Below are 18,148 nucleotides of genomic sequence, written 5' to 3'. Positions count from 1 at the left end.
AATCATACAATGTACACACTCGTTAACACCAACCAGCATAGGCATTAACCCCCTTTTTCCCATTTTGTAGATGGGGCCCGAGTATCACATCAATATTGACCATCACCGGTGGCTAGCCAGCAGTCAAATAAGTTTGATAATCCTGACTACCAGCAGGCTGGATCACAACTACCTAGAGCTCTCAGGTGGAAAGAAAATTAAATGTGAGAAGATTTTTTTTCAGATTAAAAAAGAAAGGTGGGTTTTTGCATTTCTTTTGGACAGGCACAATTTTCTCTCATCTGATGCGTATAATCACAGCAGAGAATACGGCAAATTCAGTACTGCTGTTAAGCTTCAAAAAGACAAAGTTTCGTTGTGTGGTCTACCTTTCAAGCACCATTACTTTGAATGGGACAAGGTAGCCTACACAGCTAACACCACTGCAAAATCAGTACTTTTGACATTAACGAGATAAACATGTTTAAGAAAACCACACTAATACTTGCCTCCTCTAGCTATGAGAGCCATATAAGTAATCCCTGTGATGAATTTGTAGCTACCCATGAATTTACCTAAGCTGGCTCTGAAGTTGGCTGTAATACTGTTATGCTTGATATGCAGATGACATTTGCTTCATATATGAAAGTATTTCTCTCATGAAATTTGTTAGTCTGATGATGCAGATTGAGGTCTTTTGTATGGGTGTTTGAGGTGTTACTGCTATTACTAAGGTACAGGACATCATACAGGGCTAATTCATGGCAAGAAAGGCTGGACATAGGTCAACAAGAAAGAGGAAGGCCACAAAATACAAAGACAGCTAAGCTAATCTGCCAAGGCAGCTGAGGGTTTTAACACCCTTGAATTTCTAAAGCAGACATCTCTCTGGCCTTTCTCTAGTTGGGTAATGTGCTTTGTTTGGGACATGATGAAAAAGACATTATATTCAATAAGCATGGACAGTGCAGCCTGGATGTGCATCCAACTATCCTGAACTCTTGAACATAAAGTCTGAAGTATGTGTCTTAACTTTCATCAAGAATAAAATTTACCTCCTTCTCTACTGTTCTACAACCTCATATTTGGTATATACAAGTTCAGGGGGTGCCCCCCTTGCAAAAAATGGATCCTTGGATTTTACCTCAGGTAATTTTAGTACACCTTTTTAGAATATTTTACATTCCACAAACTGGCTTTGCTGAGCTTGACATGAGTCCTCCTTTCCCTTATCAGCTTCTCCATTGAAAAGGTGGTTAGTCAAACTCCAGGCACTTAGTTTGTAGTCAGGGCTTTATCTATGAATTTCAAGGAACTGGCATTCATTTGACACATATTTAACAAAATTATCAAAGTAAACTATCCTGCACCGGTTGTGGCCCCCAGTAAGTGAACAAAGCAAAGGCCTAGGTCAAAGCTTCATGGACAGAGAATTAGAACAGCATAATTTTGAAATGTGTCAATGTACTAAAATAACAGTTTGTCTGTTCTCTACAGGAAATGTTTAAGACGAAAAAAGAAAAAACATGAAACTGTTCTACTTTCTTGAATGAAGTTCATACTACAAACTACTTACTGCTATCACTATTCTAAACTCTTTACCTAACATTCTGAACACTCCTCTTTTTGGTCAGATGTGAAGCTATGCATTTTTGGTGTGAGAGAGATCCAATCCACAATGTCATAGAATAACTTACTAGTCCAGAATATAGCACTATAGCACAGGTGAGTACCTAAATCAAGGAATGACAAAGCAACTATGTACTCTGCTATTTATAAATGCAACAATTAAGATGAATAAAACATTTAATACAAATGTAGAAAATGAAATTTAAATCACCATGCAAAAGGGTTTGACAAATAACTCATTAGAGATGTGTTATGAGCAATACATTTTTTTAAAGTGTGATACAGTACAGCTGATGTAACTTTTAACAGATTTTTTTCCAATCCAGCCTTACTCACCTGGATCACCTATATGGATCGGTGCTCCATGGGCATCTTGCAGTCGGTGTGTGACTTGTGAAACAGCATTCAGTTTATCTTCTGGGATAGGCCTCATAGTTACCACTAAATTGCACTTAAAATTGCCAGATGGGAAACATGGTACTTGGGTCTGATACAAAGATAGGGAAAAAAAAGCACACATTTTCAGAATTATCATAAAAGACATATAAAGACAGTAATGTTTGCAAAATACTCTGATAAATTAAGATGCTTATTTGTAACTTAGTGTCCAGTATACATGTAACAAGAAAAAAGATAGAAAAAGACATAACAACAAAGATTTAGTGGAAAAGCACAAGCGTTCTTTTACACTTAATTCCATCACGCTTTTACAGGGCCACAGTACCAGTTCTGTGCATACGTTTATACTCTTAGCATTTATATCTTAGAAGAGGTGAAAACAAAAGTCTGACTAGGCAAACACCCCACAGTGCAAAGCATAAGGAGGAATGGTCAGGAGATGCCAATCTGTCCAGTACAAGCGTTTCTGAACTTTAGTGCATCGTGCGTGATAAGCTGTAGCAAGTGACTTGCTACAGGAACAAGAAAGAATCTTTTTATCCCCTTTTATAATGGAGTTTAAAATGGATCTGGCTTGGAGAACCAGAGAATCGAAGTAGACCTTTTTTATTTTATCTATGACATAGAATTGAGGGTGAAGGTGAGGAATGGATCTAACTTGCAGCACCAGACTAGAACAGCAGATTTTTTTTTTTGCCTCGATAACTTACACCTGTGGGGGGGGGGGGGGGGGGGTGTCACCAGATCAGAGATTGGCAGTACTTGCTAAATGAGAGTTGGTATATATGTGGAAGGCTTGTCCCCCAACCCCCACAGAAAGAAGTTTTAAGAAGAAGAAGAGCACTCTTTGAGTGCCAACATTTCAATAGGGCACCTACATTATTTTGTAAGGTAATAAAAGAATACCTGTTACTGCCGATTTCTTTATTTTTGGTTTAACTGTGGTAGGAATACAAAGTTCTACTCCCTCTTTTTATTTCTTAATTGTTTGTTTTTCTCCATTAGTTTATAGTGGGGGATGCAAGGATGGAGGCAGCCCTTTCCTGGCAGAGAACATTACTACCAGTAAACTACAGAAATGGTTAGAAGTATTTACATATTTCCGTTTCTATGGCTTTGATATCAGTTATCTGATGACAAGTCCACACCTGCATGAAAAAATGGTCTCAGGTGCTTACTTATTAAAGCAAATGCTAACCAACACTTCCAAGCACAGCCCATCCAAGTTAGCACTGTAATAAATATCATTTTTTTATTCAGTTAATTGTTTATTCATTTAGTTGACTCCATTGTTTCCAACTCATTAGATAGGTCATTTTCTTCAAGGCAGAACCAGTAGCACTTGCCATGCAAAATGCAACTGATGATGTTCAAAACACAGGTGTCAAACTATATAATCACACAGCGACTATATTACAGTGCTTCCAAAGGCCTTACAGTCCAGAATCCTAGAATTCCAGCTGACATAATGTTTTTCTTTGCACTTAATAGTAACAGTAAATGAAAGTAAACCTATCCAACAAATAAAAGGGAATGTGTGGTGCTCATAAATAATTAGCACAATCTGTTATGTGAAACAGAGAAGCGAGTGTCATGTGCAGTGCATCTGTGCACAGGGTATTTATATGCAGTGTGCCTGTGTGCAGGGTATTATATACACTGTATCTGTGCACAGGGTATTATATACAATCTGTCTATGAACAGGATATTATATGCAATGTGTGCCTGTGTATAGGGTATTGTACAGAGTGCATCAGTGCACAGGGTATTACATGCGATCTGTCTGTAAACAGGGTATTATATGCAATGTGTGCAGTGCACAGGGTATTATATGCAATGTGTGCAATGCACATGGTATTAGACACACTCTGTCTGTAAACAGGGTATTATATGCAATGTGTGCAGTGCACAGGGTATTATATGCAATGTGTGCAGTGCACATGGTATTAGATACACTCTGTGCACACGGTATTATATGCAATGTGTGCAGTGCACAGGGTATTATATGCAATGTGTGCAGTGCACATGGTATTAGATATACTCTGTGCACAGGGTATTATATGCAATGTGTGCCTGTGCACAGGGCATTGTATGCAGAGTGTGTAAATGCACAGGGTGTTATATACAGCGTGTCTGTGCACAGGGTATTCTATGCAGTGTGTATACGCACAGGGTATTATATACAATGTGTCTGTGCACAGAGTGCCTGTGTATAGGGTATTGTACACAGTGCATCAGTGCGCAGGGTATTATATGCGATCCGTCTGTGAACAGGGTATTATATGCAATGTGTGCAGTGCACAGGGTATTATATGCAATGTGTGCAGTACACATGGTATTAGATACACTCTGTCTGTGAACAGGGTATTATATGCAATGTGTGCAGTTCACAGGGTATTATATGCAATATGTGCAGTGCACATGGTATTAGACACACTCTGTCTGTGCACAGGGTATTATATGCAATGTGTGCAGTGCACATGGTATTAGATACACTCTGTGCACAGGGTATTATATGCAATGTGTGCAGTGCACAGGGTATTATATGCAATGTGTGCAATGCACATGGTATTAGATACACTCTGTCTGTGCACAGGGTATTATATGCAACGTGTGTCTGTGCACAGGGCATTGTATACAGACTGTGTAAGTGCACAGGGTGTTATATACAATGTGTCTGTGCACAAGGTATTCTATGCAGTGTGTATACACACAGGGTATTATATACAGTGTGTCTGTGCACAGGGTATTGTATGCAGTGTGCCTGTGCACAAGGTATTATATACAATGTGTCTGTGCACACGGTATTATATAGAGTGTGTCTGTGCACAGGGTATTATATGCGATCTGACTGTGAACAGGGTATTATATGCAATGTGTGCAGTGCACAGGGTATTATATGCAATGTATGCAGTGCACATGGTATTAGATACACTGTCTCTGCACAGGGTATTATATGCAGCGTGTGCCTGTGCACAAGGCATTATATGCAGAATGTGTAAGTGCACAGGGTATTATATATAGTGTGTCTGTGCACAGGGTATTCTATGCAGTGTGTCTATGCACAGGGTATTATATATAATGTGTTTGTGCACAGGGTATTGTATGCAGTGCATCTGTGCACAGAGTATTTATATGCAGTGTGCCTGTGTGCAGGGTATTATATACACTGTATCTGTGCACAGGGTATTATACAAAATCTGTCTATGAACATAATATTATATGCAATGTGTGCCTGTGTATAGGGTATTGTACACAGTGCATCAGTGCACAGGGTATTATATGCGATCCGTCTGTGAACAGGGTATTATATGTAATGTGTGCTGTGCACAGGGTATTATATGCAATGTGTGCAGTGCACATGGTATTAGATACACTCTGTACACAGGGTATTATATGCAATGTGTGCAGTGCACAGGGTATTATATGCAATGTGTGCAGTGCACATGGTATTAGATACACTCTGTGCACAGGGTATTATATGCAATGTGTGCAGTGCACAGGGTATTATATGCAATATGTGCAATGCACATGGTATTAGATACACTCTGTCTGTGCACAGGGTATTATATGCAACATGTGCCAGTGCACAGGGCATTGTATGCAGAGTAAGTGCACACGGTGTTATATACAGCGTGTCTGTGCACAGGGTACTGTATGCAGTGTGTCTGTGCACAAGGTATTATATACAATGTGTCTGTGCACAAGGTATTATATACAATGTGTCTGTGCACAGGGTATTATATACAATGTGTCTGTGCACAGATTGTTCTATACAATGTGTCTGTGCTCAGGGTATTATATACAGTGTGTCTGTGCACAGAGTATTATATGTGATCTGTCTTTGAACAGGGTATTATATGCAATGTGTGCAGTGCACAGGGTATTATATGCAATGTGTGCAGTGCACATGGTATTAGATACACTGTCTGTGCACAGGGTATTATATGCAACGTGTGCCTGTGCACAGGGCATTATATGCAGAGTGTGTAATTGCACAGGGTATTATATACAGTGTTTCTGTGCAGAGGGTATTCTATGCAGTGTGTCTACTCACAGGGTATTATATACAATGTGTCTGTGCACAGGGTATTGTATACATTGTGTCCATGTACAGGGTATTATAAGAAATGTGTGTGTGTGTGCACAGGGTACTGTATGCAGTGTTTCTCTGCACAGAGTATTACATACAATGTGTCTGTGCACAGAGTATTATATAAAGTGTGTCAGTGCACAGGGTATTATATGCAGTGTGTGCAGTGCACAGGGTATTATATGCAATGTGTGCAGTGCATAAGGTATTGTATACAATGTACCTGTGCTCCATATAGGCAGTTTTCACGATCTCCACATCTGATATACAAGGAACTTATGCCAACAGTTTATGCAGGATGACTTTAATGTGAATATTTAAATGATATGCACATGCACACACACACACACACACACACACACACACACACACACACACACACACACACACACACACAAACACACATATAAATACTGCCTATGACAAATTGCTACTAAGAATGTCCGTGACAAACTTCTCCCATGAATGTAGGCCACAGGCCATTTATTATGGTACCCAGTGTTACATGTTGCAGATGATGTAGAAAATGCCTTGGAGCTGTGGCTTATGACCCTGATCCACATTCCTCAGAGCACGGGAGAGATGGCATATAACACCACGCTCTTACCGACACAGAACATCACTACGTTTGTTGCTGTAGGTCTGTTTTCATTGTTTGGTCCCATCTTTTGGTGTACTGCAGTATGTCATTATTTTTATTTTATTTATTTATTTTACATTTGTTTACCGGGATAGTCTGACTGGGTAAGTTGTCCACTTTAGCACAGGCCTGAGGAGAAAAGCTCCACATAGTACAAAAATTAACAGTACAGAAACATACACATACTAATGTACTTAATAAATATACATGCAAAATATGCATAAGAGATCATCCATAACAATTAGAGTAGAAAGTAGTTAGAAGGAAAAATAAAACCAATGAAACCATGAAGATCTGCAACAAGGAAATTGTGGTCTGCTCCATCCCAGCCAACATGATGTTATGTAAACAGCTACAGCATAGGAACACCATCAGACTGCCAGACAGACCACAATCAGCAGTGGGAGAGGAGCCAGGTGATGAATCACAGGCACCAACAGCAGTGGTATCCCATGCAAGTTGAAGAAGGCACAATACATGGTAGCAGTGGCAAAGAGCCTAGATATAGTTCACAACTATGGAGCATGAAAGACATATCGTAGAATACAACTGACATATGCAATAATAAACTGAGGCTGTACTAAACCATGCACTGACCAGCCCTACTGTGCAGACACTACCATATCCAAGTCTCTGACTGTAAGGGTAGAGTGGGGCACAGTGACAACAAACAGAAACACTAAAACATACAGAAGAGTTACACGTGCTGGATATGCTAGCCAGGTATATGGCTAGGAGACTTGAAGGGAGTCAGGGATCACATTCTCCAGGAATGGAGCGGAGCTTCCGGGGGGGGGGTGATAGACTGGTTTTCTATGTTGCCCTGCATAACTGGGACGGGAGGCATCATGTTCACTAGAATGTATAGCACTTTGACAGTACAGCTGTGAACCCTGTTGTGTCATCTTCATGTGGTAAGGTAGTAGGCGATCAGTGTCCATTGTCATGAATGGCACTGTAGTGTGTACACAAACTGGGAATATGGATGGCAATGAACTGCATGACATGGAGCAGCTAGCCCTGCGTGGAGTATTCACAGCAGAGCTGGAAGAGCATTGCCCATAGTTATGAGATTGTTCATGCCTTGAGTTGGAGGTAGTCATAAACAAATGATCAGCAATGCAGTTCTTGGGACAGTATGAAACAGCAGTAAAGCTCAGGCATATGACTGTACCCCACTCATCTGGCCACTGGTATAGCCATGGCAGGCAATGGTCAGAACTGTCATGGATGTACCATCCATTGTCAAATGGTTCACCATTCCCCTTAGCTGATGTGTCTGCTAATGGTTCTTTTATGTCACGTCACTGTGCAGGCTATCACATGCTCATCATTTATGTAACATAGAACATTATTACTGACATGGGTTGAGTGACATCTGTCTGTACCTAGATCACAGACCTGCAAATCTTCGGATTGAGGTCACAGATGACATCCAGGTCAGGGAATGTACAGCAGTCATGGCAGTGATGACCACCAACACATCTATCCCAGTGCTATGTCTGCACACAATAGAGGCAGCAGCGCTCTGTGCCATCTGTGCAAGAGATGCATGTGTACCCTGCATTGGCTTACAAAGATAGGCCAGTAATCATTAAATGCAAGGTATGTCAAATGTGTGCCTAGCTCCATGACTGTCACAGAGTCTATAGAAAAATTTCAATACATCTAAGTCTTGCAACCATTACGACTTGCTGATACCCATCCTTAGACTGTACCTCCCCTCTTGAGGAGTACTAAGCCAGTCAAGTCCAGGATGAATTTATGAAAATCCACACAAGCGTACAGGTCCCATCTGGGTGGGAAGTTGGCATAGTGGTTAAGGTGTTTACCGGACAGACACAAGGTGCAGGGTTTGAGTCTCACATGGGGCAACTGGCTAGGCTTAAAATGGCCCAAAAGTGCAGTTAGCTAAGTACTAATCGATGAACCTATAAAAGGTAGTGGATCACACTGCTTGACATGCAGGGGAAGTCTACTGTAGAAGTGGGAAGGTGCTGAGTAATGAACCTTTGCCTTCCGTGTGTTTTATTAATCTTCTGATGAAGATTTATATCCTTGGTTTGGGTATTTGTGAGACTAAAAGGAGGAACGTGTCCAAGCAGCCATGAAAAAAACAATAAACCAGAGATACAAGGCTCATGGTGTTCACCCTAAATACAGTAGAAGTGCCCTGACTCTTCAGAGAATCAAACAAACCCCCCCATTCGTAGATAGCAGCAGGATAAGTTTAATATGCAACAACCAAGATGAAGTCAAAACAAAAGGTTAAGTGCTTTCGTCCCTGGCAAAAGTTGGGAATTCATCAGGACCATATAATTTCCTATCTCCCAATAAATGAAAGGGGAGGAGACTAGGAAACTGTACTAGAAATGACAGAACTAATTTCACAATTAAAATTAAATGCTTTAAATTCACCTGGTTTAAATTAACATGTTTCCTTACTCCCTGTTGTAAAGTTGAGAGCTAAGAAAATATAATTTTTAGATATCTAAGTTTCACATAATAATTTATTGTATTTTTAATATCTTTCACATTTTATTTCAAGATGTGTTAATTTATGTTAAGGTGTGTTTTTACTTCAAGAAGTGTCACTTTTCACGTTATGTCATAAAGTATGTACTTGTTATTGTTTTTATTGACGAATGATGTGGTGTACCCCTTTAAGGATTTTATTAATCTAAATCAATTATTGTTATATGATGCCTTTTTTACTATTTAAACAGTTTATTTTGATTCAAAGGTTCTGATGAAGTCCCAACTTTTGCCAGGGATGAAAGTGTTTAACCTTATGTTCTGACTTTGTCTTGGATATTGTATATTAAACTTATCCTGCTGCTATCTACAAATAGGGGCTTTGTTTGGTTCTCTGAAGAGTGAAGGCACCACTACTGAATTTAGGATGAACACCACATGAGCCTTGTATCTCCTAGTTTACTGGTATTTGTGAGACTGTTTGACTTATGTAGATACAAGAGATCCAGGATCACTGCATCCATAATGGCATGGAAGGCAAGACACAGATCTCCTCTGGTGAATCTATATGAAACTGTATAAAAGGACAGTGATTCTAATCTTTTCTGTTAGTGTTAGGGTTTTTAAGCCATTATCTTAGTTAGGAACCTCTAGATTCTTTCTTATTAAATATGTCCAGGGAACTACATCCCAAAGGGGGTGTCTTATTCAATTAATGATTTAATTAGTGATGAACATAATGAGACAATGACCTCTTTAGATCTGGAAGATTTTCCTTTGGCAATTAGCTGTGCTAAGCAGAAGTATTTTTTTAACTACTGTTGTTACATAATGATCAAGGATTTGTCTGTCAAATGTGACAATGTTGCCCTTTTCAGGATTTAATTTAAGCCCATTGTTATTACAAGTGGTTACAAGTGTAAGCTCTTGGTGGAGAGTTTGGACATCAGAGGGGGATTTAATATTAACTCTCAGTTTGCCGTCATCTGCACACTTGATTAGCCTGAGGTCATGATTCTCGAGGAGGTCAGAAAAGTAAAAGTCAAATAAAAGAGGTACCAGCACTAAATTATGCAAAACACAACTGGTTACCTTCATACTTTCTGATGATGAGCCTGACGCTCAATTTTTGGATTCTGTTGTTTTGTACCATTCTTCTCCCCCAATATGTCAGTCTCCTGTCATGCCAAGTGTTGTGGCACACTCTACCCCATACAATAACTGTTCCTGCTGTGTGTATGTAACTTTATATGACCACTGCAGTCCTATGGACTTCTATTAGTAATCTTGTCTGCAGTCAGTATGCCTATATGATCATATAGTTTCTGCAATCTACTACACAGCAATTTCTAAATTGCTTACTGTAAAGTGGTCTCCAAAACAATGGTGACCATAGCTTATACTGTAAGTTAACATAAATATTTCTGAATCATGGATATGACACAAAGTGATATTTATTTCATAGTATGCCTCTGCTTATTCCCAGACAGTTAGGTCACACATACTGAGTGCAAAAGCACAACCACTGTAATAGCTGGCCAAGCTACTTTTTATTGCATAATGCTAATACAACAGTTGGGCATGCTACTGCACAGTGACAAGTTGCTAATATAAGGGGAGGCAGTGCTAATGCACAGCATTCTATGACAGTGAACAAGCTATAGCACGATAGCATTATGCTTCTCTAAACAGTGGGTATGAATTTAGCACAGTATTGTCCTGTAACTATGAGGTGTGGGCACGCTACTGCAGAGTAGCATCTCACCATTATGGGGGGGGGGCACACTACTGCACAGTAGCATCACACTGCTATGGGGGTGGGCACACTTCTGTGCAGTAGCATCACACTGCTATGAGATAGGCATACTACTGCACAGTGACAATTTGCCAGTATAAGGGGGTAGAACTACTGCACAGTATTCTGTGGCTTCTATGGGGACATCATGCTACAGCACATTAGCAATTGTGCTACACTAATGGGTGGGTATGCACTGCACAGTGCTGTCCTGTTACTATGAAGTGTGGGCTGAAACGTCACAGTAGCATTGTGCTACACTAATGGGTGGGCATGCACTGCACAGTACTGTCATGTTACTATAAAGGGTGGGCTGATACTGCACAGTAGCATTGTGCTACACTAATGGGTAGGCATGCACTGCACAGTACTGTCCTGTTACTATGAGGTGTGGGCAGATACTGCACAGCAGCGTTGTGCTACACTAATGGTTGGGCATGCACTACACAGTACTGTCCTGTTAGTATGAGGTGTGGGCTGATACTGCACAGTAGCACTGTGCTACACTAATGGGTGGGCATGCACTGCATAGTACCGTCCTGTTACTATGAAGGGTGGGCTGATAGTGGGCATGCACTGCACAGTACTATCCTGTTACTATGAAGGGTGAGCTTCATACTGCACAGTAGCACTGTGCAACACTAATGGGCGGTCATGCACTGCACAGTACTGTCCTGTTACTATGAGATGTGGGCTGATACTGCACAGTAGCATTGTGCTACACTAATGGGTGGGCATGCTCTTCACAGTAGTGTCCTGTTACTATCAAGGGTGGGCTGATACTGCACAGTAGCATTGTGCTACACTAATAGGTGGGCATGCACTGCACAGTACTGTCCTGTTACTATGAAGGGTGGGTTGATACTGCACAGTAGCATTGTGCTATACTAATGGGTGGGCATGCACTGCACAGTACTGTCCTGTTACTAAGAGAGGTGGGCTGATACTGCACAGTAGCATTGTGCTACACTAATGGGTGGGCATACATTGCACAGTACTGTCTTGTTACTATGAGGTGTGGGCTGATACTGTACAGTAGCATTGTGCTACACTAATGAGTGGGCATGCACTGCACAGTACTGTCCTGTTACTATGAAGAGTGGGCTGATATTGCACAGTAGCATTGTGCTACACTAATGGGTGGGAATGCACTGCACAGTACTGTCTTGTTACTATGAAGGGTGGGCTGATACTGCACAGTAGCACTGTGCTACACTAATGGGTGGGCATGCACTGCACAGTACTGTCCTGTTACTATGAAGTGTGGGCTGATACTGCACAGAAGCAATGTGCTACACTAATGGGTGGGCATGCACTGCACAGTACTGTCCTGTTACTATGACTGGTGGGCTGATACTGCACAGTAGCATCTTGCTACTGTGAGAGGTGGTCATGCTAATGTCCAACAGCACCTCATGACTATGAAACCTAGTCAAACTACTGGTCATTGCCATTTTGCTCCTGCCAATGTCCACTGATCTGCCATGCTTCTTGATGCACATCATGTGATGTCCAGTGCATGTGGCCATGTGTACTGGACTTTCACTTTTCTCCTAATTTGGACCAGTAGGATAACCATGGTCTCTTCAGGCAATTAATTTAGCAGGGCTCCTACATTATGCAGTAGGGATTGCAAGTTCTTTCTCTGCCTGCTCCAAACAGATTACAGTGAGCACCTGCGGGGTGATTATAAGCGCCTACTATATCAAGTAGCTGCCTGGAAGCAGCTTGTTAGGTCAATAAGTGAAGCCATTGGCATCACCAGCAGTCATAAGCAATGCAGGTACAAGTTGAGTGACCTACACAGGTGCCACACAGACTTTCTCTGTCAGTGGGAAGATGTTTATGGGCAGAGAGTGGGGGAGACAGATAGACCGAGATATACCTTTTTACTCTAAGCAGTTTTGCTTTCCAGTGGTACCCTTGGCCTAGGACATGCAGCTGTCTTTGCCTTCACTTGTTAGGGATATGCTCAGCTGACTAATGTATGATTTTCTGTTCTGCAGCAGTCCTACAGATCGAGGCTAATATGGTGAACCATTACAGGAGACAAGCCAGGTCTTCTAAATGGTGGTTACATGCCATGTACTGTTAGCAGATCTGTAATACTTCAATAAAGTGTACCACATCTGACAAAAGTTCTGTATTTGTTTCTCTCATTTTTCTTTAAGTTTCTGCTTTATCATTGTTTTGTCTTTCTCCATTCATCATATTTTTCTGCAAAATCAGTTGCTGTACAGGCAGTAGCTAGGCAATAGCTACTGTGTTCGGTAACAGCCACTGATCTACTACTGGGTTCCCAATAGTGCTCAGGCCTAATGAAGGTCACCCTGCAGAAGATGACCAGGAGTGCTTCCTGGTGATCTCCATGGCTACCTCTAAAGTGGGATACTGCAAAGGCTTGTCTTCTAAGACTGGTCTGAAGGAACTTTACAGGGTCACTCAGCAGAAAGTGCGGCAGCTGCTGCAGGCCAAATTGATGCCCATATTTGAATCATGGAGAATCTTGTGTGGCAGGTTGAGTCACGCATCCAGCCAGCCCCAATTACCAGGCCATCAGAGGCAGCACCCACTCTGATATCAACCACAGATATAATGGGCATAAAGGAGGATTCTACTTTTTTCTTGGCTGGCAGGCCATCCATACTTCTCCCTATCACTGTGCTCACTTTCCGTGTGTGTGTGTGTGTGTGTGTGTGTGTGTGTGTGTGTGTGTGTGTGTGTGTGTGTGTGTGTGTGTGTGTGTGTGTGTGTGTGTGTCTCCCCATTCTCTGTTTGTCATCTAATCCTCCCTTTCAGCAATTATCCACACTTTATCACTCCATTCTTGCCCTTATTATGTGTCACTACCTCCCTTGTCAGTCTTTAACAGTGTTATATATTTGTCTGTCTACCCCTGCCACATTTCCTTTACCTTCCTTCCTTCCACCCAGTACATTCTCCTAAACTCACAAATAAATGGGTACCTGTCCCCCCACTAAAACTTACATCCTCCCTCCCCCACCTTCTATCCTTCACATTGTACTCCTGTATGTCTATCTGCCTGCTCTCCCCCATTTTGTTTTTCACTACCTCCCTTTTCCTCTCCATTTATATAAGGAAAGGCATTATCCATGTACTGATGTGCTTGTCTGGGCTGCAAGCATGTACATGTTGCAACTTTAGGATGCTTTGCTGCACAAGAAAATGATCATAGCGTTGGAAAATTAGCCACCATGAAGCTTTATCTTCAGAATGGTACAGTCTGTGTAGTACCACAGTTGCTGTCATTAGTGCAACTCTAATTCTGTGTCCACTGGCTCTGTACCTATCATGACAGCATTCTCATGCATTCCTAAACAGCACCGAGTTACTGCAAGTTGTGCTACATAATTCACAATATCTATTGCTGTACTGCAGAATTATGGATCTCTCTGAATACCACCCCTAGTGACTGACTGACAATATAACAATCATTATGAAATAAAGTCCAGGTATCAGTATGTAATATACAGGTATATTTAATGAGCAGGAGAAACAGATCAAAGAAAATCTAAAAATTTACCAAGAAGTGAAATTACTGGCAGATGATCTTGCTGAAATGGCATTCCAAATGTATGCTATAAATACAACACCACACTCAAAGAATGAAAAGTCATAAAGTATGATACATACTTCTGTCCTACACGGGCAATGCAAACAGCCACAGCCCTGCAGAGCTGCTCCCTGATATTAAACTAAAGAAAATACAGACTAGTCACAGTGCGGTACCAAAGGGAAGGATGAGAGGGGACAGCGAATGAAGACTGTATAAGAAAAAACTGAAAAGAAAAAAAGAAAGCTAGAAGGCCTGGAGGTGGATTTGGGACAGTCAGTGAAAGGAACTATAGCTGAATTTATGCTATTGCCACCTAGGATGCCTGTCTGGGATACCATGGCATCACTAAGAAAAATAATGTACACCTCACAAAAACTCTGTGACCTTTAGCATTATCCAAAAAATCATCAATGTTATTTATAAGAAAAGAAAACTTCGCAAGCTTGAACCATATCACCATATATCTCTGAATATATCCATGTCACTGACAGTGCAAAGACTAGCTCACAATGTAAATATATATATATATATATATATATATATATATATATATATATATATATATGAGTAAAAGAAAATAAAAATGACATAAATGACAGAGTAGAAATCAAAATTTATTTACCTTAAATTGGCAGCAAATTAATTATTTTGCTAATTTGTCTTCCACAGTTATTTTCCTTTAGGTAATTAATGTAAACCCTACAGCCAACTACAACTAAGCTTCAGTTTCAGATACAGTTTATTTGTTCCTGCAAATCTTCTAATGTCTCAGGGGTCTCCATGTTCTCTCAATAGAAGTATTAAAGGTGTGTTCCTTAGGGGGGGCATTACAGAAAACCATCTATTGCTATTTCTGATGCTAAGGCTGACGTATTCACACATCTGAGACATGTGATGTGTAATAAACATTTAAGACATGCAGTTCAGCACATATTACCAACATGTTCTCTGTCCAGATCTTTGCCCCACACACACTAGCTGTTGAAATGGGTGGAAATGGATATTGGACAAGAACTGATCACCCACTATCATTTATTATTTTACTTAAATGATATGTACGGATAAGAAGTGGGTAGAGTTATACTTATTCACAAGCTCAATATTTAAGGATGTACGCTGGGGTGTTAAACTTTGCTGGAGTGATTAAACAGACTATTATTCACTCTGCGTCATTACAGACAACTATTATGAAATGTTACTGTTCTTGCTTTCACTGTTTAATTTAAAAATGAGTTCTTCTAATGGACCTTTTTTATTCTTTCACAAACATGAAATGTCCATGTTTTGCAAAGGCAAATTAGAGACAAAGCTAAAAATATTAAGGGGAAAGGGGCAAAGAAATTAGTGATTCTGCTAAAATATTATTACCAGAAAGATAGTCAGAAAGATGAGAGAATTAGAAAATAAATGAGTATGTATCTCTTGATTAAAAATATAAGTCTGGTAATTGAAAAGTTATCAATCTTTGTTGACTGCAGTTTAAACCTCTGACACAAAAATCATAAACTTTAAGAACACAGCAGACATTTGTGAGAAAAATTATGGACATGTATGACAGGTGAAAGGCGTACCAGCCACCAAATGGTAGACCTTGTAGAATTTGTCTTTGTTTTTTTTTACTTTATTTTGTCACTCATTCACTTCTTGTACTGGAAGTTTTTGTTAGATGAAACAACAGTGTTAAGGTGGATTTCCAGTATTCCAAAAGGCTGGTTTGACAAACCCATTACAAAGTGCAGTGTAACCACTTAAGATTTCTCTTCAGCCTAATGCAGCTTTTTGCTTACCTCAATTCTGTTCTTACAATTGAACTCTGAAAACTCCTACTCTAAAGTTCTGGGATTTGTGAGTGAAAGAAAGTACAGTTGTGTACACTTGCCATAAATGTAGATGTTCGAGTGTATTTACTGTTGCAATCATTACATTTGGGTTATCTGCTTGCAGGTAACCCACAGTCGGCCTGATTAACAAAAGTCTTGGGTCCTGCGTCAGTTGCTGTCCCGTCTTCCATGATGTCAGGTCATTAGGGGTATAAAACATGCAGCCGATGCCATTACATCAGTTTTTCTTTCCTCAGATGTCAGGTGCCCCCCTAATGGGAAGCAATTAAATATAAAAGTACAATGATATACCTCCAACAAAAAAGCAAATACACCAAAAAGCTTTTAAGCATAGTAAAGGAAAGTAGAGGCATAAGCAAAAGAAGTTAGGGGGCTGGAGGGAGGGTAACTAGGACTGCAACAGTGAATACACTCGAACATCTACATTTATGGTAAGTGTACACAACTGTACTATGTTCTTCATGTTTCACTATTGCAGTCATTACATTTGGGTAGATTCCCAAAAGCTGTGGTTAGGAGGAGGAGTTAAAATAGCATTAGGGCCAGCTATAAGGCCCTGCAAGACTGCAGTGGAAAAGCCAGCTCTGGATTTAGAGAAAATTGGCAAATGGTAATGCTTGGTGAAAGTATGTACAGAACTCCAGGTAGCAGCTTCTAGGATGTCCCTGGTAGGGATGCCTCTGAGAAAGGCTGTAGAGGTAGATTCAGCCCTGGTGGAGTGAGGTCTGATCCCCTGGGGGATAGGTTTTCCATGGTGCTTATAGCAGAAATGAATGCAATGGCCTATCCATTTCGAAATGGTTTGCTTTGAAATAGCCTTCCCCTCTGCCCCTGCAGCAAATGCCACCAGTATTTGTTCAGATTTCCTTTGAGGTTCAGTCATGTCCAAGTAGAATCTAAGTTGTCTGTGCACATCTAAGGAATGCAGTATCTGTTTCCCTTTGTTCTGTGGATTGGAAAAGAAGGGTGGCAAATGAATGGACTGATTAAGAGCCACACCGGATACCACCTTGGTCAAGAAGGAAGGACTGGTTCTGAGGGACACCCTCCCCACATGGAAGATGGTGAAAGGCTCCACTGCCATGAGAGCCTGTAATTCAGATACTCTTCTAGCTGAAGTGATTGCTAAAAGTAAAGCTGTTTTCCAAGAAATAAATTTTAAGTCTGCAGTAGCAGCTGGCATGAAAGGAAGTAAAGTGAGTTTCTCCAAAACAAAGTTAAGATCCCAGGCTGGGGTTGGAGCTCTCCTGGGTGGTCTCAAATTTTTGGCCCCTCTGAGGAACTGCTTGAGCACTGGATGAGAGAAGAGGGGAGGTTCTCTGTTATAATGAGCTGAAATGGCTGAGGCGTGGATTTTAAAGGAGGAAAACTGGGCGCTGCTGTGCTCATACCTTGATATTGGTTCCAGGCACAGAATCTTTTCCATTTTTCAGCATAAGATTTTCTAGTACTAGGCCTCCTTGCCTCTAAAATGATATCCAGCACAGGTTTACTGAGGGTTGGTAAAGGAGAGATTAGGTAATTAGCCAGGCTGCAAGGTTCAGTGTAGAAGCTGAGGATGCAGAATCTGGTTCTCCTGCTGGGACAACAGGGAAGGAGTCTGAGGCAGGTACCATGGGGAAAACCATGACACACTGCACAGGAGGGGGTACCAGTGTTGGCGTGGCCAGTCTGGAGCAAGCAAAATCATCCTTGGTTTGTCCTGTTTGATTTTTAGTAC

The 18,148-nt window shown here is 40.8% G+C and overlaps 1 protein-coding gene across 1 annotated transcript in view; it reads right to left on the bottom strand.

Annotated features, from left to right (window-relative positions):
* The window catches only part of DGLUCY (D-glutamate cyclase), a 1,244,793-nt gene that overhangs the window by 690,497 nt on the left and 536,148 nt on the right, over positions 1-18,148 (bottom strand). Inside the window, exon 5 of the mRNA XM_044074708.1 lies at positions 1,945-2,095. Coding sequence (XP_043930643.1) covers positions 1,945-2,095 — 151 coding nt within the window. The remainder of the gene's footprint in view (positions 1-1,944; positions 2,096-18,148) is intronic.

This window comes from Protopterus annectens, chromosome 6.part0 (genome assembly GCF_019279795.1).
Source record: "Protopterus annectens isolate FY-2018-M chromosome 6.part0, PAN1.0, whole genome shotgun sequence".
In the NCBI taxonomy this organism is placed as follows: domain Eukaryota; kingdom Metazoa; phylum Chordata; order Ceratodontiformes; family Protopteridae; genus Protopterus; species Protopterus annectens.
Note: the sequence above shows the minus strand (reverse complement) of the source record. Positions and strands in the feature narration are given on the sequence as shown.